The 24,356-nt window shown below is 37.4% G+C and overlaps 1 protein-coding gene across 1 annotated transcript in view; it reads right to left on the bottom strand.

Annotated features, from left to right (window-relative positions):
* The window catches only part of FMN1 (formin 1), a 147,321-nt gene extending 123,745 nt beyond the window's left edge, over positions 1 to 23,576 (bottom strand). The window contains exons 1-2 of the mRNA XM_009320985.1: positions 22,185 to 23,576; positions 20,003 to 20,120 (exon numbers count right to left, since the gene is read on the bottom strand). Of these exons, the coding sequence (XP_009319260.1) occupies positions 20,003 to 20,120; positions 22,185 to 23,576 (1,510 nt within the window). The remainder of the gene's footprint in view (positions 1 to 20,002; positions 20,121 to 22,184) is intronic.
* Between the last annotated feature and the right edge of the window lie 780 nt (positions 23,577 to 24,356).

Here is a 24,356-nt window from a genome sequence, read left to right as displayed (position 1 = left end):
CTTTAAGGTCACATCATAACTGAAGCAAACAACAGGCTCTTAAAATGCTGCTAACAATCAGTTCTTAGTTTGGCTAACAGAAGGATACAGATCTACAGATCTGTCTTAACAAAAGATGTACTTTCTATGTGGGATTGCTCAATGCTTAACATTTTTGGGGATTTGGGTAAGAGAGTCATAGTTCACATATGCTGACATAGACCTGCACTGGCACCAAAAGCAGATTTTTTTCACCATGTCTACCCTTTCCCAACCCTCTGTTGCTTATTTTCTTATCTTGGCACAAATGTTTGTGCAGTCAGAGAATGATGGAAGAACCCCATGGATGAAACCTAACACAGCATAAAAAGTTGAAGACTTTTTAAAAAAATTAAGTATATGTCATTTTTGTGACATTTTGCAAGATACATTTTAAGTTATTTAAGTTGGCACGTGTTTTTCATTACTTCTTCTAGCTGAAAGCTCCAAAATAAGTTCTAGAGATTGCTTTGTTTAATCTTTCATAGAATCATAGAATCATTAAGGTTGGAAGAGACCTCTAAGATCATCGAGTCCAACCGTCAACCCAACACCACCATGCCCACTAAACCATGTCCCTAAGTGCCTCATCTACCCGTCTTTTAAATACTTCCAGGGATGGTGACTCAACCACTTCCCTGGGCAGCCTGTTCCAATGTTTAACTACTCTTTCAGTAAAGAAATTTTTCCTCACATCCATTCTAAACCTCCCCTGGCGCAACTTGAGGCCATTTCCTCTCGTCCTTTCGCCAGTTACTTGGGAGAAGAGACCAACACCCACCTCGCTACAACCTCCTTTCAGGGAGTTGTAGAGAGCGATGAGGTCTCCCCTCAGCCTCCTTTTCTCCAGGTTAAACAACCCCAGTTCCCTCAGCCGCTCCTCATAAGACTTGTTCTCCAGACCCTTCACCAGCCTCGTTGCCCTTCTCTGGCTACGCTCCAAGATCTCAACATCCTTCTTGTAGTGAGGGGCCCAAAACTGAACACAGTATTCGAGGTGCGGCCTCACCAGTGCCGAGTACAGGGGCACGATCACTTCCCTCCTCCTGCTGGCCACACCATTTCTGATGCTTTGTTCTAAAGCAGAGGTAAGATAGAGAGTAGCAATTCTTTTATGGTTTACTTATTCCTTAAAAATATGCTTAGAAAGTACTAGATTATGAGAATTAATAAACCTAATTCATTACTTAAAACACTGCTACTGCATAAAAGCAAGTGTATCATAAATTGATATACTGTAACATATTTAATAGATTGTCTATTATGCAATAAACTGACATTCTACAGCATAAGCTTCTTTTGTTTATTTCTACCATAATATTTCTTTTTTAACTAGAAGAAACTATTGGATAGAAGCTGACACCTGTCAAAGTACCTTTTTAATTCTTCTCAAGCAAACATTTATATTTGTGTGTAAGGTATTATAATGAAAAAGAAATCACATCACAATTACAGTTTTGTATAACACAAAGTAACTCATGTCCATTCCTTTCATATTTTTTGTGAAGTCACCTTAATTTGGTATGATTCTACAGGGATAGTTAACATCCCAAGAAAATATCCTGGACACAGAGATGGCAATCTGAATCATTAAAACACTGAAGAATTTGACTAGAAAGAATAATCGCATCCATATAATTCCAAAAATCAGTTTCTGAACATACTGGCAACAGAATAATAAAGTTTAATTATGCAATGGTGTTGGGATGCTGCTTAGAATGGTAAAATCACAACAACAAAGTAAACAACAATGACGTGTTAATGGAAGGAACTGTACCGTGAACAAAATATAGGTCAGGCTTTATAAACTACTGAGTTCTTACATTCCATTTAACTCATGGACAGATTCACCTAGACTACAGAAACAATCAGAAATATTGTAAACTCTAAAATATCAATGAGTGATTTGTCTAGGTTACAAATTAACTATGCCAGAGTTTAAGAAATCTGATAGGCTCTGTGTGTAGCTAGCCTGATTGTCTCATAATCATTGTGACTCATCCAGCCTTATTAGTTAAGACACATGAAGGTATGTGGATAGTTCTCAGAGCCAGCTGAGATACAAGGTTGCAACTGAACTGTATAACCTCCCACTTCCTGGTGCTGGAATACCTTAAGGACCTTCAAGACCGACACGGAAATAAAGCTTCTAATCACACAACCACAGAACGGCTGAGGTTGGAAGGGACCTCTGGAGGTCATCTGGTCCAACCCCCCCCCTACAGCTGGTTGCCCAGAACCATGTCCAGACAGCTTTTGAATGCTTACACGAATCTCCATGCTCATCTTCTCTGGGCATCCTGTGCCAGTGCTTAGTCACCCTCACAGTGAGAAGGTGTTTCCTGATGTTTAGCCGGACCCTTCTGTGTTTCAATGTGTGCTCACACTGGTCCTGTCACTGGGCACCACTGAAGAGAGCCTGGCTCCCTCTTCTTTATACCCTACTTTATGGATCCAAGCTGATCTTGCATCACAAGATGACTCTTTACTGTATTCCATGCCAGCACATCCCATAGTTTGTGCAATGTCAGGGGGGTTGTCTTTTCTGAGATTTTAGTCTTTCATTACGCTGGATAACAGAAGGCTGATAGTACGAACATCCTGTTGTACTTGCCTGGTCTCCAGACAGCCTGCCGGGAAGACAGTGGCTGTAGGGCCCAAAGAAGTTAGCTATCCCTAATGCAGATATTACTCTGAAGGGCTTTTGAAACAAACAAATCAGATACAAATCAGATGGCAAGTGCTCCTACCCTGAAAAATGACCACAAGCAAATTAGGATTTCATTACTGAGAAAACAATTAAAAATGTTAGTTATTTACATAAGGCAAACAAGCAAAAATAAAAAATCTCACTGCATAGATTCAGCTCCAACCAGCTCTAACTCTTAATTTGCATTTACTACTTCTAATTTACTACTTTTTCCTTTGTTTTGAGAGGAAAGAAAAATTTAATAAATGATAGAGTTTGTTGCCCATTTGGGCATACTCTTTACTTATGCAACTTGATGCTTCCTCAGTCAATAATTATAACCCACTGCAGCTAAAGCAAACTTTCATAAAACTGGATGTTTTTTCTAAGATAGTGAGATAAAGCAGATATACATTATAAAGTCTTAAATAAATACAAATTTTTGTTACATCTGCTGCTAGTTAGCAATGTATTTTAAAATACCAGGTTAGTGAAAAATGTTTCACTAAAATACTTTTTTTAAAGTAACATGAAAGTTGGCAAAGTACATGGGAAGCTGGATAGAGGCCTCGGTGAAAACTAAAGATATACAGTGACATGATAGTACAAGGTTTCCCTTTTCTGTGTTGTTGTTGGAAAAATAAATCAGTTAGTAACTGTAAAAAAAAAAATCTCCTCCCTGTGAAACTTAAATTTCCATTTACTCCCATGTTTTGCTGTAGCTGGTAGATAAGACAGGTATCTAACACAGCCTTGCTAATCATACGGATTTATCAGATAGACCAAAACTCTACTTGGACCTCATTATCATGAGAATGATAATGATGACAAAATGACCCTTCCCTCCACCACCACTACCACTTTTCTGCACCTTCATCCTTCACATTCATACTTTCTGCCTCTAGGACTTGCCATACGTATTTTGCATCCAATGCACAACTTACACCAACATTAAACCGTGAAGATCCTCTCTTCACAAAGACAGGATGCAGGACAAAGAGATGCCTGTGGTTTAGAGCAAATCACTTTTCCAGGTTCTGAGTTCTATTCAGATCACTTTCAGTGGAACAGTTATTACCCAGTGAGGGTACCTGGTGGTTATCCAGTCAATCAGATTTTACAGAAAAGCTGCACTAAGGCACAATAGAGGTAAAAATAGCTACATAAGTAAAAGAAAATATCTAGTTTGGGAAGACAAGCTCATTGTAGACCATTAAAGCAGCAGAATGCTGGAAAAAGGAGCTGAAGTTCTTACTAGAAACTGATTTGGTTTCCGGAAGACACTCCAAAGTGCAGTGAATTAAGCAAAAACATCTTACTTTGGGATTACCCATGTCACATTCCTAATTTACAGAGGTTTGGGGGCACAACGCAAAGTCTATTTTTGTTCCTATTTCTACAGGCCCCTGAAGAGGTAAACTGAGAACTGCCACAGTGCAGAGCAGTGTGACTGTGAAATAAAAATCATTCAGTTTCATAGTGAACAAAATTATATCTCTATTGAGACAAGCCAAAAGCCTATTTTGCCTAGTAACCTGTCTCAGTAGCCAAAAAGCAGGTAATATATAAAAACTTAAAAACCAGCAAAAAGGTAGTAGTACTTTTCCAGTACACTCTTCCAGCAACCTGATTTGCAATTCAGGAACTTTCTAAACCAGAGAAGTTGTTTGCATATTTAATAGTTTGCAAGTGGATTCCTCTTCCGTGAATGTGCATTGCTGATTTAAAACTCCTGCAAGCAGACAATGTCCTGCAGCAAAGAATTAATTGCACATTAGGTAAAGACCCTTTTGTTTATTTTGCATCTGCACCTGTTAGGTTCATTTAATGCCTCCAATTCCTGCGCTGGAAGAAACAGTGAACAACGGTTCACCATTTACCCATTTGCTGTTTTTTATGAATTTAAAGATCTCCATCATATGCCCCCTTGACTGATTCTTTCTCCAGTTGAAAGAATATTAGTCTACATAGGCTTTCCTCATAAGGAACATGTTCCATATTCTTGATCAAAGTTGACGTCTTTCCCTGAAGCTTTTACAGTTCTACTGTATCCTCTCTGAGTTGACAAAACTGCAGTTTCCCATGAAATTCAAAATGTGGACTTTTATACAACAGCATTATGATGATCTAGAAGATTTTATCTTCTATTTCTTTCCTACTACTTCCTACCACTTCAGTTGCTTGCACTACCGAGCACTGAGCTGACATTTCCCAAGATCTATTTTAACATCAAGGTCTTGTTTTTAAAAAGTAATGATCAGATCAGAGTTCATTAGTGTCTATATGTATTTAGGATTTTTTCCTCAAGGGCACATGTTAATAGTTCTATATTTTGGATTTCCTTTGCAATTTTATTGCATTCCTCTTAGATTTTTTTTTACCTCTTTTTTTTTAATTATCATCAAAAAAATTGGCACTCTGATGAGAGAATGCTAAATTTGCATTCAGGTCTTATCTTCACTACTCTCACTAACTTCACATCAGCTGCAAGCTTTCCCTTCTCAGGTCTCACTTTTCCAGTTCATTTATGAATATGTGCAGAGTGTAGAGTTGCAGAGTGTTTGCACCCTCAGCAAGTTTGCTGACGATACAAAACTGGGAGGAGTGGCTCATAAGCTGGAGGGTCTTGCTGCCATTCAGAGGGACCTTGACAGGCTGGAGAAACGGGCTGACAGGAACCTCATGAAGTTCAACAAGGGGAAGTGCAAAGTCCTGCACCCGGGGAGGAATAACCCCAGGCACCAGTACATGCTGGGGGTCAATCGGCTGGAAGCAGCTTTGCAGAAAAGGACCTGGGGGACACCATGCTGAACATGAGCCAGCAACGTGCCCTTGCAGCAAAGTGGGCTAACAGTGTCCTGGGCTGCACTAGGAAGAGTGTTGCCAGCAGGTCGAGGGAGGTGATCCTTCCCCTCTACTCAGCACTGGTGAGGCCACACCTGGAATGCTGTGTCTAGTTCTGGGCTCCCCAGTACAAGAGAGATATGGAGCTTTTTTAAATCTAGCTCCATATACGCATTCCAATATTCACTGTACATTAAATGTTCTCTCTTGTAAAATCATAATTGTCCTTTTTTGTATTGTTTGTTTGAAACATTATTCTCTACTACATATAAATATAATTATGATTAAAACAAGAAAATTGGGAATAATTTCCATAATGAGTATATATATATTATACATTCCGGTGACAAGAAAATAGATCTCTGATTTCTTGAAAATCTGAAGGAGGAGATTGAGAAAATGTAAAATTAGCCACTTCCAGCGGGTGGCAGTTTTGTACTCCATTAATAACCTTTTCCTTTTTTTTTTTTTTCTGAAGTCAAACTATAATTCATCAATTTATGGATATAGATATACTGTTCTTTTCTTCTGAATGTGAACATGTTATCTCATTAGTTTTTCATCTAGATTTTTATTTTAATACAGTTTTTTGTCTTATCTTTTTGCTAATGATTAGCTTGTTAAATTTTATTTGATAGTAACACACACGTTTGAAATTTCCTTGTTCAACTGTATGTTTTTAGAAGGTGCTTGGGAAAAAAAGCCACAATTTCTGGAGTGATCAACCAGACTAATGTCATGAACCCATAGACATAGACAATATTAGAAAGTATCATAACTTTACTTCTAGTCATACTATATTTGGTTCTGCCCACACACAACTGCAGGAAAAATTAATTATAATTAGTATTTTATCTGATTTTAAACTAATATTTTAGCATTGAACATTGCAAAGACAGAACCAGTACAAAACTGATAGCATTCTTCCTCAACTAACTTCTAGATTTGGTATCAGTCTGTTTCATGATTTTAAAGTATGTTGCCAATATGGATCATACAAAGATAACATTGACTGAAAAAGATATCAGTATGTCAGGAAAAGAAATCTGGATCTAAATGCAAGGATTTTTTTATAATATTTTCTTTACCATAAGGTACTACAACATTTGAAATGCTCCATTTAAAGCATGGAATTAACATCTACCACAAAGTAATGGGTTGCAAGAAGGAAATGAGATTGTGTCTTAACTAAATACCCACTGCAAGGAGGAAGCAACTCTGTGTCCTGTAATTGCATCAAACAGTATGTAAACAGATAAGAGAATTATTGTGGAAGCACAATGGAAAAGCTGAAGAAGCAAAACCAAACAATCAAAAATGGGTGAATAATTAAGATGGACAAGAGGTGAACAAAGGGCTTAAAATGCTCTAAGAAAGCAGAAATTGAATTTATTATAGAACACAGACATCAACTGTGTGAAAACAACAGAGTATCACATATTGTGGAACAGTGGACAAATGCCTACAACCATTTATACACCACATCTGCTGGAGCAAAGAGTGTACAAATACACTAAAGAACATTATGGGTGTACAGGTATGACAACGGAAGGTTTTATTCACATTGTCTTGAAAGCAATTTAAAAACAAAAGTACCTGGAACCCAAAAAGTTAACAAATACCAAAACTTACATATGGGGAAAAAAGTAAGGCAATAGAGAAAGGTTGCTTATCCTGATGTAAGCTATACAAAAAGCACATACTTTTTAATAGTTACTGTATTTTATGATTTTAAACTTTCACACAGAATAATCTGAAACAAAGGAAGAGGTAGTCAATATATTGGACTAATTTTTACAGCACTGTTTTTTCTAAAATTTTGGCCCCCAAAGCTAATCTTGCAAATAAAATGTGTAACACAGGACTGCTCAAATCCACCCTTAATAATCATAAAAACCAAGTATCTAAAATAGCACATTCTAGTATTATTAGGCCCTTGATATCTGAATATGAATATGTTCAGCTTTAGCAGTTATCCTGACCTTCTAGGATAAACATGGTCTCCAGGCAATACACCCGTAACTTCTGCGGGCCTGTTTGGGTCTATGGTTTCTGCAGAGAACATTGAGCTAGGATATTGAGGTGTTAAGGATATTGAATGGAGGATTTAGTTTGAGCTGGCTTCTTTAAAACACACAGAATTCCCAAATAATTACACCTCTAATCTTTTTAGTTACAAATTCAGAAGACCTTCAAAATCTGAACCATCTATCTGTATGATCAGCAAGTATTGTTTACTGTGTTCAAGAAGTTGCGAGGGCCAGAATTCCTTCACCTCAGAACCCCAGCTTTTTAGGGTAGAGATGAGCGGTAGGATTTTCTTTTTCTGTTCCACGAACAATTCTAAGATGCTCTTTACTTATTTGTTCCATTGGAAAGGAGGGAAAAAATGTGAGATTTTTATGGGATAGGGAAACGTAATAGCTTGCTCATTTGCCCAGCCTCCAAGCAGGCAGTAAATCACATGACTGGCCTGTAACTGTAAATACCTAAGTGTTTCTAGGACCTCCACACCACCACCAGAGTCCTGTAAGGTAGGGTCTACTTCGAGTGAGGAAATGGGAAATGCTAGCAATGGAATTGTCAGGGAGAGATGAGTCTGCCAGACCACACTCTTCAGAAGTCACTTAATGACAGTTTATATAGACAACATAACTTTCCTACCCTAAGATCATTGATGGTATGTGCAGGGAAATTCTAACAAATTCCAATATAAGTCGCTTTAATTAATGCAAAAATGTCTGAACACTGTCTTATTTCCTAAGAAGCATTCATGCAGCTGTAATGAACATGAGTGGACTCTCATTATGAAACTGCAAAGGGAATAGGACAGGGCTTCAAAGGCCTTCGGATATATTTCTTCTAATATGATGTCCACTTGCATCATCATCTAAATGGTGTTTCATGGCAGAATTAAGGACTAACTTGTTCTTCAGTGATATAATGCATCAAGAGTTTATCCTGGTCATAAGGTTTGTTTACACGTCTTGTAAAATAATCACATTGAATATTCACCAACAACAGCTAGTATTCCTAACTCAACTACAAAAAAGGATCAAAAAAAAAAGAAAACATATCTTAATCCTTAGAAAGTTTTAACTCGGCAGATTGCTATACTGTAATTGTTTGAGAAATGTGAGAACAGGAAACTGCTTAATGAATAAACAAATAATGATCATCCATACACAGTATAATGGCAGTTTCTTAACTTAGAGAAATAAAGGAGAAGACAGGCTAGAGATACTGAGGCAATACATTACACTAAAAGGAGGACTCAGAAAGAACTTCTTGTTCTTCAGAAAGGGTGTTTTAATCACTAGGGAGTTGGTATTTCATCATTTGAGAATGTCTTTAGGAAGCTTTTATTCAAGTATTTATTTTAGCAAAAAAGGCAGACCGAAATTCCAAAGTACTTTATGTATGTTATGGATTATATAAACTCAATACCAAAAAAGCAGCACATTTATAAAAAGTACACAGGTTCACCACCTTCATGACACCAGAATGAAACTAGTCAGTCTTCACCTAAAATACCACAAAAACCCTGCTATCTCAGCTGTCACAGAAGGACCCTCCAGCAGATGTCGCTTTCTCTCATTTCCACATACACAGAAAAATATAAATGCTTTGAAACATGCCTTATTCAGTTATGTCAGTTACTTCTGCAAGCAATTGCAGAAGTGACAAGTCATTGTAGAAAAAAGAGGAATACTATCAGAAAATCCTCTTTTAAAATAAACCGAGTTCCAACTAAGCTTCAGTTAGTTATCACACATTTGATAATAATTTGATAATTCGAAAGAGCTGCTTAAAAGGAGTTTCCAAGTCATGAGGGTTTGTACAAAATCAGTTCCTTAAGCTTAATTTGAAATCCAACAATGGCCAGGGTTCTGTGAGTCCTGCTCTTGGTGGGATACAAAACTGAGCAAGAAAACGCAGAAAGACACAGCAGGGGCTATATCTGAAATAAACTTCCATAAATCAGGTTAATACCACTCATTCCCTTTCTTAAAGCACAATTAAATCTCCTTTTCCTTCAGAAGATAGCCCTACTGATTCATTGCTAATGACGTTATCAGTTATCCCAGTTTTCAGTGGGATTTTATTGTATTTCTTTGGCAGTGTTAAATGTGCTCTTGTTTTGAATAAGGACCAGTGTGTGTCCAAATACATTAAGGTTATGGAAAAGTGAAAAGCTACCATGCCTTTAATCCTTCCAAACTGACTAGTACTAAACTAGCAAACAGGGCAAATCTAGTTCTTGTATAAAAAGCTTCACTTCCCATTTTTTATATGTAATATTTATTCAGATCAGTAAAAGTATGCTGCTACAATATTTCTCATCATTTATTAATTCACTTCACCTTGTCTTTTTGCTTAAATTCAGCTGTTAACCTCAGTTTTATATAAGATACGCCTCACAATGGAGGACCATAGCCCACCAACTCAGAAAGAACTTTTCCAGCTCAATTTTCACTACACCTACAGGTTTTGCTTCAAAGATTTTTAGAATAAGCACTGCCAGATTATAACAAGCCCAATTATTAGGCATATTAGATTATCTCTAAAATAGGTTACATTTACCCAGAGTTTGCTCACAGACAAGAGAAATGAGGGGGGAAAAAAAAAAGAAAAAGAAGAGGAGAAAGTAATACACCAGTTCTCAATTGTGATGTTCTTCCCATCAGACTTCAAATCTTAACTTTGCAAAATTCTGAAAGTCAAAGAAATCAACCTAAGTTGCACTCACTTTAGTGGGATGGCGGCCACTGAAACTGAAGTAACGTAAGCTAGAATTCTGAAAGCAGTTCCTCATTTGTATTACAGAACTTCTGTAGTCTTTATTAAATTTTTAGTCCTAAACAGTGGTAGGTACTGCAGACTCTGCCTTTACCATTTTTATTCCATCAAGGAAAGGTAAATATTGCCTTTACAGTAACAAGAGACCAAAGACTAGACACAGACGGACAACATTACACTATTTCTACCCACCTCGTGGTCCCTCCTTGTAAAGCTTTATGTGAGCTAGAGACAAAAGCATAAGTAAGATTGTATTTAAGCTTCACACAGGGAATTTATATTTTTACACTCATTAAATACGTATCCTAGCAGGGAATCTGGCAGACTCCCTGCTTTTTACTCATTACTACAAACATATACCTCGGTCAGTATTTTCAGCTCCCATTTATATCATTTTGTCTTGCAAAAAATTATCAACTGTTTATGAATTGCTTGATTTCTTAAGTGTTCCTAGATATTGGCAGTTTCCACCAAATCAAATCAAAAATCAAATATTTAAATAAATTTCTACCATGTAAAAAATCCCATGGACATTCCTTAGTTAACCATAGGCCACATGTAGTAACACTAACTATGAAAACAAACTTGCAAATATCTCTATAAAGCTCTCAGCTCGGTATATACACAGAATTGCATATCACACATGGTAGAATGATTAAATAATTCATTTTATTCGTTCCTCAAGATTTTCAGTTGGAAATAACAATGGTGCTCACTCATTATTGTCTTTTCATGTTGCTTGGTAAGGCAAGGAGGGCAATGCAGATCAGAAAGCTTAGCCTCTTCTAACAGATTCATTCCATACAGTCTGATTAGAAGACACGCATTTGGGGTGGGAACGCTTCCAAGAATTCCTTGTTTTGCTTTTTGAGTTGCTACTAAAACATGTACTTTTTAAAAAAATTATAGACTGTGCAAAAACAGTGGCCAATGAATGACATATACCACCGGGTGGTAGAAATAAAGCATATAAGATATTACTAGTGATTAGTAAAGTACGAGGCATGTTTCACTGTTTTGCGAAGAAAATACACACTATAGCATGCATGTTTTTCCCTAATGCATAGAAAACCAAACATGAAATAAAATCTGGATGTTTTGGACAACCTATGTAATTTATGCAAGTGCTTAATGTATGTTCAATTGTATAATCACACAGAAATTATCTGAATACAGAGCAGCAATAATGTTTACAAATATACACAATACATGCTCATGTAAATCTTTGTCATGATACTGAGCAAGCTGCACTGTTCATTACCATTTCTAAAAAAGAAGGTACAAGCGTTCGCTGGCAAAGCTGCTGACCTGAAAATTTAACCTACAGCTTTGGGAATACTGGATACAGTGGGTCACAATGTTTTGAATGGCAATTTTCATTCTCCAGCACTGTTGCAAAAACCAAGTATACACACTCAAATATTATTCAGTATTATTCTATTTGTGTTCAAAACTGTGCCGTGCAAAAATTACCATTTCTCCTTTGATAATAAAACAACTTACCTACTTGAATAATTTTAAATAAGATCTTATATGAAAACCTTTCCCACAGAAATCTCCATAACTCACGTTTCAAATTGATGAGTTACTCCTCAAACTTTACATAAGCAATTTAGGAACCTTCTCTGCCATGATCTCAAAACTTCAAGTAGAAAGTAGAAGCTTTGAAGATAAGTGACTTATATAGCCACTTCTGGTCAGTACATTCATTTTTGTAAAAAATCTTAAGTATTAAACTTGGTATGTGGAAACATGCAAAATAATGTTAACACAATTGAAAAGTAATTACAGAACAAAAGCTGGAAAACTTGAGTGCAATCTACATCTCTTGAGATGTACCACACCCTGTAGCATAAAGGAGATCATTAACTTTTAACTGAGCGGATTCATTAAATTTGAGAAAAGTGAGGGTTTCTTAATCTTTTCTCCCTCCTTGGTAACCCTTGGTCCCATCATTTTCAATACGCCCTTTTACCATAGTCTTTGTTTCCTCCCCCATTATTTCTCCATGTAGTTTTCCCCTTTAACCACCAGGTGTCAGAAGGGAATCTACTCACCACCGCTGCACCTTTTTTATTATTTACATATTTATTTTTACAGGCGCATTGATGCGACCTTCCAGGCTTTTTCAGGCTACAGTCCTACAATGCAGCCAATGTTCAGGCTTTTCTTCCAATAAACATAGTCATGAGTAACTTTCAAAACACATTATTTGTTCGGTCTTGGAATGGTGTTATAAAGCATAATTTTCACACAGAAGTAACACTGGGAGAAATACAGACATTTATTTGAAATGCTACACAAATGCAACATTTTAAGTAGACAAATTGTGGCTTACACTTTTTTTACAAGACGATTCATCAGTGAAAGCCAGAAGCTTAGGTTTATAAAAAGTTGACAGGCAGACTTCCTTAAACTTTCTGAACACCAATTTGAACAAGTTTTGCGTTTAAGCATCCTTTTAGAACTAGGAAATTAAAATTCATTTTTTTGTGCTTAAAGAAATTCATAGAACTACTTATTTTTTAGGCATAGGGGATTGGCTAAACCAATACTGAATGTAGTTTTGACACATTATTCTAATCCTCCTTCCCTCACCCCATTCCATCTACTCCTATCAGTCCTCCTTTCTTTACTTCCCATTGAATATGAATTCTTACGGCCCCATAATTCAATACATATAAGGATGTCAATTCCCCAGACTGGGAAATGAGCTGACATCCTTCACTTCAACTTAATTTTTTTTTAGACTTTTCAGGGAAGGAAGAACCCTCCAAGCCTAAAATTTCAATGATTTTCAGCACCTTAAAGATTCTGGTACAGTGAAAATATGCAAGATGTGAGGAAGGGAGACAGATGGAGAGGGACATGTGAAGAATAAACAGTCCTAAACAAGCCAATAGTCCAGTATCTAAATACTGTCTGGATATTGAGATAATAGAGAAGATATAAGAGTTAACTTACTACAGAAAATGAAGTAACTTCACAACGCTCATCGAATTCCCTGCGAACAACAGAACGATACCTACAGAAAAGCAGCCTCCTGATGGAAAAACCAGCAACCCCTTGATTCTCTGTTACGGAAATGAAGAAAATAGTTCTTACTCTTTCTGGCTGCAAAGCAGTATAAAGCGCTATTCAGAAGCAGTCACCTGAGTAACTCATCTACTTGATCATTCCTCTCCTGTCACAGGTGAGGTTACAGCTACAGTTCATTTACCTGATAGCAGAAATGAATAGTTTCGTTTGTCATTTTCACCCTCCCAGGAAGGCAACATTAGAGGTACTGCTGCTGGGGACATTCAGCATGATTTCTTTCTCAATAAACATCCTACTTCGTATTTACAAAACCAAACTATTACAGGATCATATTCACCAATGCAATATGGTAAACAAACAACACCTTATCAGCAAATTTGTTACAGCATTTCTTTGATGAGTTACAGACTCTATCTACTTCATCTAGCACAAATTTAAAATACAAAGCACTTGTTCTAGATCTATAACACCTTCACAATCACTGTATACTATATATAGTAAGCATACGTTGAGTATGCATGTATACTACACATGCATTCTAACTGTATATTTATTCAACTGTGGGTGGGTATGTGGGTGAGTGTAGGCACACTACATATCCACACACATAGGCACACCACTTCCCCAATATATTCTCAGCAATTCTCAAGTTTAAACAGTTGACAAACTTAAAATGTGGATATATACAAAACTAAGAAATGTATAATAAATAGGGTTGGGTTTTTTACAGATAAGAGTATGTGTCTGTGCTGTAGCAGAGGGGGCAAACTTGGCAGGGATGATATCGAATTTAACTAGAAAGAGACCCAAAAAGCAGTTCTAAATCCAGGTGGAAATTTGAAAAAGTGGAGCATAACTCTTCTTCCCCCTCACCTTGTAATAACATAATCCTCAGTGTACAGGAAGGTATGAACATTTTATCACATGGCCTTATGCACAGTTACCATACTGTAAGTGTTATTTTTCTGCAGATTTAAGTCTGTATTATATATAAGAAAGTCTGTAAGAAGTCAGTATTCTTTTCCCTTCTGCATCTCTATCTAATGCTAACAGCCAATAAACAGAAAAGGAATTGAATTTGGCTTGAAAAATAGGTCAGGATTCTCATCCCAATTTTACAGATGGGTAAACTGAAGCTTGGGAAGGTCTCACAACTTTCCTGAAGTCATTCCAGAAGGTAGCAGAAGAGCTGGAAATGGAACACGAACATCTTAACGACAAATCTTTCTGCATTAACAGGTGCCTATCTTTTTGCTCCTATCTCAAAAGGCACAGTATGAATGACAGTATCAGCTGAGGTGGAGAGAGAAAAGCAAAGGACGTTTCTGTTGCTTGCTTGTTTTTGAGGGTTTCTTTTAATATTTTCAAAGTAAATCAGGGCTGCATCATATCTGGAACTGTGGCTGCTGCATTGATCAGCACATGCACAACCCATTTGTCTGAGACTAGAGATTTCCAAGCAGCACTATGCCCAATACCTTTCAAATCCATAAAATTATAGCTTTAGTTGGCATAAGTAAGGGGAGAAAATGTCATTGTTACTCCAGAGAAATATAATATGGCTACAACAATCTGGCTTGTAATAAAAAACTCAGCTTCTCAGTAACAAGCTAGTGTATTTGTCAGACTATGAAACACTGACATAACATGGCCAAATGTGTCTGTCATGCTGCACAATAAATACAGTAAAATGTAGTAAAATATTTTACAAAACCTTTATGCAGCCCACCTGCATTCTGAGGTCACATCAATTGATCAGTGACCATTAAATCACAAAAACACTATCTTCAACCAATGCATAATATCCTGCTTGCTGTAGTTCTGCTTTACCTAATTCATTACAATAACATTTATAATAGAATCCCAGAACTAAACCCTAAATACCACACTGAAATAAAATAAACTGAAATTACTAAAAAAGTCATCTTTTTTATTTTAAGATGAAACCAACTGTTAGCAGCCACTGTTACCACAACTTCCTTCAGGACACTAACAACATCAAGCATTATGTCTTTTTTAGAGACAAACACAAATTGTTCCAAGGCCACAAAGGAAGTTTATGTTAAAGAAAGATAAGAAATCATGTTCTTATCTCTCATCTCTTTGTTCAGACCATTATGTCTCTCTTTCTCTCACATAAGCTGGTTATTCTCTGCATTTACATCATGACCATAAAGTGATTTTCTTGCTGGGAACCCAGAGCATAGGGGACCAACGCTTTAATATATTTGAGACTTGGCAATAAACCTCTGCCATTATTTTCTATTTCGTTCACCATTTACTTAGACACTTTTTGTTTAATAAGAGCTTTCTCAGTCATCTTCTGATTTTCTTATTTACCCTGAAAATTGTACTTACAGCATCACAGACTGTTTATAGAAATTGTGGCACCATAAAGGCAGCATTACCTCACTGCAGATTTAAGGATGATGAATAGGCAGACTGTGAGAGAACAGGGTTTTTTACTGTTAAATACAGACATTTGAATTAACAAGAAAACATGTAATGACAAAAAGCACTAAATGGATTCATGTTTCAACTTGATTTTTTTTTAACATTTAACATTAACTCCAGCAGGAACGTCAAATACTTCTCTCTTATCACTTTTTTAATTTCTGTTTTGCTTAAGCAAAGGACTAAACTCTCTCTGTTTTATACAAGAGAATTATTTTGATCCTAATGGCTAAAAATGCATTAATAGGAATCACAGGATCTGTACATCTATACCACCTTAATGTGGAGACTGTTCTTCAAACATAAGTAGTTTTATGAGCAGAAGAACTCACGTCTAAACTCCTCTTCTTAGACATGAGAGGCTGCAAGTGCTGATCTAGTCATACGCAGCAGCTGAGACATTCATTATATGTGGATTCTATGTGACCTAGTATCACAGATGAGTTCGCTCAGTATAGACATGAACATGTCTCCTCTACCTGGCTAGATATTTTCATCATATGTAATAGCTGACACATCTACCCTTCTGTCAGATATTATGCTTCAAAAATGGGAGAAATCTCTCTAAGAATTATGGAGGAAAAAGAAAAAGAAACTTTTAATGAAAACAGAAGAACAGAACTTTAGGACCAGAGAAATATGCACAGAAATGTCTTTGATTACACAGGAAAGATTTCCATGGAATAAACCTGTAACTATAAATTAAAATACCCTTTTTCTAGTCTTCCAGGATATAAATGGTGTAATGTACTACAGACTTTCTGGACTTCAACTATTTTAGACTGACACACTTCAAAGAAGTTCCAGTTTCTCTAGAGAACCATGTAAGCAGCTTGTGCTAATTACAGAGAGCCAGTTACAACACAGTCACTTGCTCTACGGAAACAGGAATTAAAGGATTAAGAAAACATAAGATATGCCAAAATATCATAATATCATCCTTTTAATTCAAAATTTACAAGTCAAGATTTGGGTGTTGGGGATGACAATACTATGACTACGCAAGATGTTATCAAAGGCATGAAAAAACCCTGTTGCTGAGTTATATTTGTTCACTAACTTCTTTCACTTCTAATATTGCTAACAGGCCTAGTCAGCCCCACACACGTGTTCCTTGTTATGTCCATTTGCTTTTCAGTTGGTTTCCCACACATCAAGCCAGACTACGAGCCTCAGGAGGGAGTTAGCTGCTCCTCCAAGCTGCTGTGAGTCACTGTGATGTCTGCTGCGTAAGCCAAATTAAGCCTGAATTTCTTGCTTCCACTAGGCAGCAAGAACAATAAGGACAAACATGGCAAGGACATGAGAAAAGATCAAAAAGCCAGGAATCCTCTCCCTCAATATCCCTACTTTCCTGTCATAGCTGCCACAGTCCATGGTGATGAAGGAAGTAAATCAAAGACTTAGTGCAGAATTGTGAGAAAGATTACAATATTCCAACTTTCAAATTTTCACTGTTACTTTAAATATTAATTTCTCATGACAAATGAAAAAAACCTATGCTACCTCATAAAATAAGTACATATTCTTGTACCCTGTTAGAAGTACAAAGACTTATGTCCACAGATTTATCCTTGGATGTGATCACACTTGTGACACATGTATTTTGTTTAAGCCTAAAATAAAGCTGTGCTAAATGAATACTTACCTAATAATTCAGCCTATTATTATTGTTTGTATATAGATTCCTATTGTTTTGGTAGATGAAACTCTTAACCACAGAAATTAAAACACTAACATGAATTGTTGACTGAAAGTCAAAACAAGTCACTTCAGCATTTTTTGTATTACAGATAATCACCTATTCAGGAACATCAATGGAGGAAGACTGGAATCACAAACATCCCTGCCACACACAATTTTTGAACTCTATTCTGAAATCAAGAATTTTCATTTGATCTCAGCTGTCAGGACAAGACACTGGGGTAAGAAATAGGGTTTCAGGTTGAGACCAGTCAGTTTAATGGTGATCATTAATCTGCTCTACATCATATTTTTAAGAAGCCCACTTTGTGGACAAGAAGTTCCTGAGGTACTGGCGTCTGGGAGGGAATTTTGGATGGGAAGGGGCATGAGGGGAAATGCCAGTATACACATGCACTTTGGAGGTACCAACCACTGCCAGAGAGAAGATACTGAGTTTAGAAGTAATGCTGTATTGCCACTTCCATATTCATTAAAAAAACACAAAACCCGCCCCCAGCAATAAGACCAACATTGAATACAAACTTTGTTTTTTTAATTATATCGGCACTACTCATGAACAGTACCTTCCTTCACTTGCAGGAGACTGCATAAATTCATTCCTCTGCATAGTGCTTTAAAACAGTCACCCTAGTACTCAGAAAAGCAGATATAACAGATCCATCATATGCAACTTACAACTGCTTGCAGTGTCCTTGCTGCCACAACTGCTTTTTGGGCATCATGAACAGCTGAAAGAAACACAAACCTGCTAATCACTGAGGTACACCTATAACTCTTAACGTATGTTGCAAATATAGTCTTTGCCTATTTCCTTTAAAAGCACCGCTTCCGTCTCATCCTAGCAGAATCACCAGCAGTTTGTTTTCATTCAAATCATTGCCTCTGCCAGACACTGGAGTGACTAATGAACTGCAGAATCTGGTCTGTATAAAAATTTGACTTCGCAAACTAACCATCAGCATTGTGATGACACTGCCACCCAAAATATCACAGTAACAAAAGAGTAACAATTTACACGGGCTCTAAGCCAGTCTGTCCTTCCTATTCAAATTTCAGGAAAGCATGACCTAATTTCTCTACAACTAGTAGAATCTGGAGCTTTTAATTCAGCTTCCTTTCCTTTCTTTATTTCAGCATATGTTTTTGCCACAGATGATTACAGTCATTAGGAGAAAAAGTATTTATTTGGATAAAATTAAATATGGCAAGTATATAGCCTATAATAAGAACCTAAGAGTAACAGAAAGAGCCTGTAGCACTCCTTGTCAACAGCTGAATACCTCTCCTGGTTATCTAGTGATAGACTCCCACACCTCAGACCGATCAGATGCACTGTAAATTCAATTCTGTCTATATTAGAACCATGTTGTTCCTGTCAAAACAAAGTTTTCTGAATCTTCCAGCAACTTCTACACTTCCAGTATCATGCCCACTTTACAAAAAAGGAAGATTAAGGCAGAGAAAACTGAGGAAAGAGGAAGAAAGAAGTAATACACTAAACAATACAAAGCAGTAGATCCACTACTCCTATTTATTCTTTCTCATATACAAGGCCAAATGGATATCCACTGGAATTGGAAAGAACCATACAGCATTACCCTGTACAATTTCTCACAGCAAGGTAATATAAGAGCTTGTTTTTTAACTCCACTTAATCCTTTCTAGGTGGTATTTTCTAAAATCTCCAGGTACATGAAGAACAGATGTCTATTGCCTTTCATTTCAATATTTCAGACAATTCCACAGTTTGTGACTAATTTCTGAGTAACAAGGACTTCATGTTTTATATTTAAGAATACAAATTTGAAACAGAGTTGCGGTGGCTACAATAGCACTTTTCCCCTTGTAAATATGTTATGCAAGTATTTATCTAAATAACATTTTTCTGTGGAAAGCTTATCTGATAACTAGTTAGCATTGCGCTTCAGACATACTGTCTCATACATTTGTATAGGACAACATATATGGTTAGCTATAAAAGTGATCTGAGCCGATATGAATATTCCTCTGTTTATACACAAGTTGCAATAACGGTATTCACTACTTGCATTCTGGACACTACCTGAAGAAAATCTGCAGCCAGACTACAGTTCGGCAGGTCACTGCCCCCCGCATTCTAAGGCAATGGAAAAAGCAGTCAGGTTTCCATTTGTTCACTATTCTGTTGCTCATTTGAACAGAATCCCATTAGAAATGGATAACCTAACTTATCAAAAAAACCCACTTCTTTCCTCAAGAATTTGTACAGGCAAGCATTTAGATTTTGGCACAGATTTATCCATTTATGTTTAAAAATCAGATGCTTAACAAGTAGCAGTAAACAACACATCCAAAACATAAGGTCTGTTTTTCCAGGTAAGAAAATACTGTGACTTATCACCATCACTGTATTAAACAAGATTAAAAATGTCAGAAACTAATTTCTGCAAATGCTTCACCTCTTTGTTTTACCTGCTTCTGTGTACTTTAATCCTACTTTTACTTCTTCGTGCTTTGCTTTTGGTGGTGGCCAGACAGTCTGGAGTCTCCCTGGAGTCTTGTCATCTTGCTCTGAGGGACTCAGGTCAGGCTGTTAAAATTACGCAAGAAAAAATTAAAGTCTGCAGTACCAACTGATTCCAAAACAGCAACCGTCATGCTCAGCTCTACATGTGTACTCCAGAATGGTTATCTGCCTCATTCTACTGATTGAAACAGTGCTCAGTTGGTTGGAAGGGATACAAAGAAATCAGTGTAGAAAAATAATTTGAGGAGGAAAATAACATAATGCATGTGACATACAATGATTTGTTGAAACTGTTCACATCAGCGTGGACAGCAGTCTATCCTTTGGTGAACCATAGAGGTGGTCACTAGGGTTTATTTCTTTTTTTCTGAGTGTAAAGACCCATCCGTGCTCCTCTTACAAGTAAACATTAGTGGGATTCACCTAAGACATCATTTGACAATATAATTTTCTGGAAGCAGAGCTAGTTTATGAAATTCCTGCCCCACCCCCAGCAGCTTGCTCAGTCCACATACCATGTAATACTGCCACATCAAAGTGCTGCTGCAGCTGTTAATGGAACTGCACTGTCAACTGGAATGCTAAAACAACCCTTTAAATGGGGAAAAAAACCCCACTAAACAAGTATTCTTTGAGAGATTTACATTTTGGGGTTTTTTTTTACATCTCTAACATTTCTGTAATCTGATTTACAACATGCTATACATGTAATTGCATAGACACAACTGCAGCAACAGCAAAACCCTATATGAAAGTGGCCCCATAAATGGCCCACACGAGCAAGGAAAAAGGAAAGGCAAGGCCCTTTTACTCTGGCTTTGCCCTGAGAAAATGTACATTTGTACTAGACCGGACATTAAGCAAACATTTATAAAAGCCACTCCTGCTGACTGCTGTGCTTCCTCCCTCACCGTACGTGACGACAGCTTTCCAAATAGGTTTGCTGTGAGCTACACAAACGCTTACACCAGCACAGCACAGGGAATGGTGTAAGGAGGAAGAAGCAAGCCAGGAATGGGAAGGGCACACACAGACTACAATTGCTGTACATGCCACGGCCAACGAGTAACTATTTTCTCCTCCCCATGTGTAATTTACTACGAACTGGTATTATCGGTCCACCCAGGTGTCAGTCAAGATTTTTAAAAAGTTTTTAATTTTATGTCAGAATAAAAATTTGAAAGAGAATACAACCAACACAGCAAATTAACTTAAGTAGCTTCAGGTTTAGGGTCCAATCCTGCAAATTTAATCATTCAGGTAACTCCCTCTTTAGTCAACAAGAACAATCTTCTGGGCTGATTATATCTGCCAAAGATGTAGCTGTAAGAATTCTGGGTTGGGGGAACTTTACACATTTAATTAAAGAGTTCAAATCACACTCAAATTCATTTATCATTATTGTTCTATGAAAACTTAGCATAGATTCTTTTTCATTTCTTAAAAATATACTAACTAAATCTCCATATGCCTAAGAATATTAACCTTGCAAATGCTTATATTAATCCACAACTTGAGTCATCTAATTGGAATCACTAAGTTATACTCAGATAAGGTTAAATGCTTATCAATATTTGCAAAGCCAGATATATACATGTAAATAAGAAAAAAATTACTTTAAATTCTATGTCTTGGACAAACTGAGTTGAAAATCATCCATAACTTCTTGTATCAGCTCTTATCATTGAATTATTCCTACAGGTAAAGTTAAATATTACTTTTAAAAATAAAAAACTCAAAGAAAAGAGAGCGAGAATGAGAAACTATTAAATAATACTACAGTAAATATTTGCAGAACCAAACTGATTTAAAGCCATACTTAATATGGGCAACTGTTTTGTAGTGATCTTTTAAAATCAGAAACTGATTTTTAAGTTCTTACTTCTAATAGAAAGGCTGTGACTATCACCAGTTCTCGCTGAATTCTGCTACAACTGCAGAAGATCAAGAATTTTGACAAATTAGCCCCAAGATTTCTTCAGTTGGGAATCCAAAATTTGAGATTGCCAAAAGAAGAGGACAATTCTGACATTTTGACCTTAAGTCCCCACCAATCATTTTTAAACAAGAAATTATTTTTTATCCAACTACTTCCAGATCTTAGGAAGAAAAAGTAATTCAACCTACAGATTTGTCTGATGGTCCATCTCCAGGTTTTGATTTTGACCTTTCAAATACAGCTTTCAAGGACTCTTTTTCATTTCTCATTTTGCGTTTTATGGCTTCCAGCTCTGAAGTATCTGCAGTTGTTTCTTTTTTGGGAGGCCGTGTGAATAAAGCTTTAAAGACGTCCAGTGCAGATTCAGCAGGGCTTGATTTTATTTCCTCAGAGGGAAATCGTGGTTCTGTTTTGCCAGAGGCTTTTTTCTCTTGAGGTTCATCACTGTCCTCGGTCTCCCCAGATCCCTCCCCAGAGTCCTCGATTCTATCTTCATTCTTGGAGACGTCTATGTTTAACAAGTGCGAGAGTTGTTCCAGGAAAGTAGGACTTGCTTTAGGTTCAGCTGATTTTTTTTTAGTGGTCAAACCTGATGTAATACTGGATTTCTTAACAGGCTGTCGTAATTTAAGCAGAGCTAAATCATTCTCCCTTGGTTTAATTTCTGTAACAATTTCCCCATCCTCTGTGGTTAGTCCCTTTTTCCTCACACGTAGTCCACTAAAGAAAGCGGGCAGCTGGAAAGTTTTTTCAGCCAGTGCTGTTTTTTGGAGCGATGTATTATCAGCTGAAGGTCTTTGTTCTTCATCTGGAAGTTCTTGAGGGCATTCCCCTGTAGCAAGCAAGTGACTGAACTGCTCATCCATTAACATTTTGTCTTTTCCACTGGAGTCATGCTCCAGAATACCATCCAGCTCTTTTGGGAGCCACTTGGAAATTGGTGGGTGTAACTCAATGTCATCTGTGTCCATAGTGTCATCACTGTTGCTGTGCCCTTCTGATTCTGACTCTTCCTTATTTTGATTGTTATCGTCCAAAGCCTCAGGAGACAAAGCAGCATTATTTAGCCCAGATTCGCTTGTATTGTTTTCATCGGTGTCTAGGTCCTTACTCTCTGTGTCCGATTCTGTATCACTTGTTGTATGAACCAAAGTACCTTGTACGAGAATAGCATCCTTGTCATCATTGTCAGATTCAGACAAAGAAGTCTGTACAAACCTTAAATGGTGAAGAAGTAATTCATTTTGCTCAGCTAACTCCAGTTCCAGGCCAGTTTGCCTGCCAGACATTGGGTCAGCTTGCCCACTGGTACTATTCATGCCGTGCTGATTTTCTGAGTCGTTACTACAATCATTATCATTCCTCTCATGCCAGGTGTGAGCATGAGTATTTATATTGGTGTGCAAAGGTTGAAATGCTTTAAGCACTGTTTCTTCTTTGGAAGCTGTAGATTCAAAAGTAGTTGTAAATCCAAAACGTGTTTTCACAGAAAATGTAGTGAAAAGATCAGGTTCGTTTTCTGCTGTATTCTCCAGGTCTGGAAGCTCCCTACAATCAGGCACCCCATTTTCTTCTTCCATGTTGCGTGAAGTACAGAATAGGTTTGCTTCTAGCAGTGCTACTAACTGCTAAACAAATATTCACTACATGCATTCAGACAGCAGACTGAACTCACCACAGGCGCTGCAAGAGGCAGCGCTCCCCTGCCCTGCAAAGGCAGCCAGCCTCCCCCAGGTCACCCTGCCCCTCCTTCCGCTTCCAGCGCTGCAGCCGGCGGCCAAAGCGTCCGTCTGGTCTCCAAGCTCTGCTTCAGGAGCAGCAAAAAGACCCACCGTAAGAAAAGTTCTCAGCAGTGTCGGCAACTTGTTCCTTTACACAAAGGGCTTTTTGTCACAGCAAATATGCCAGCGCACTAATCTCAGTTGAAAATTCGACCAATGGTTACTGCTGGGACTCCTGCAATCCTACTGGCTGCACACAACTTCTACGTGCTAAAAAGGCTGTATGAACAAGCCTCCTGAACAGAACTGGGCGCATTTGTAGTTTGCTACTTCCTTATCCCAGTACATGAGCTGTGAGTGGTTTTCAGCAGAAAATTCCTGACAGATCCTTTTGCATAGTCTCTCCACTTTGATAAAGATCTTCTTCTGTAAATCCATAATCACCAAAAAATGTCAAATGGAAACCCAAAGTAACGAATCTGAAGCTCCCAGTGCCACCGCCCGGAGCCTGTGCAGAGTCCCCAGTTCCCGGCCGGCCAGAGCAAACTCGGGTGAGCGCCCTTGAAGTCGAAGAAAGCAGAAAAAAAAGACGCCCTCTTCCGATTTGCTGCAGGTTTCATCTGGAATGCACATTTCAGC

The sequence above is a fragment of the Pygoscelis adeliae genome, unplaced genomic scaffold (assembly GCF_000699105.1).
Source record: "Pygoscelis adeliae isolate BGI_AS28 unplaced genomic scaffold, ASM69910v1 Scaffold3, whole genome shotgun sequence".
NCBI lineage: Eukaryota > Metazoa > Chordata > Aves > Sphenisciformes > Spheniscidae > Pygoscelis > Pygoscelis adeliae.
This window is presented reverse-complemented; position numbering and strand designations above follow the sequence as displayed.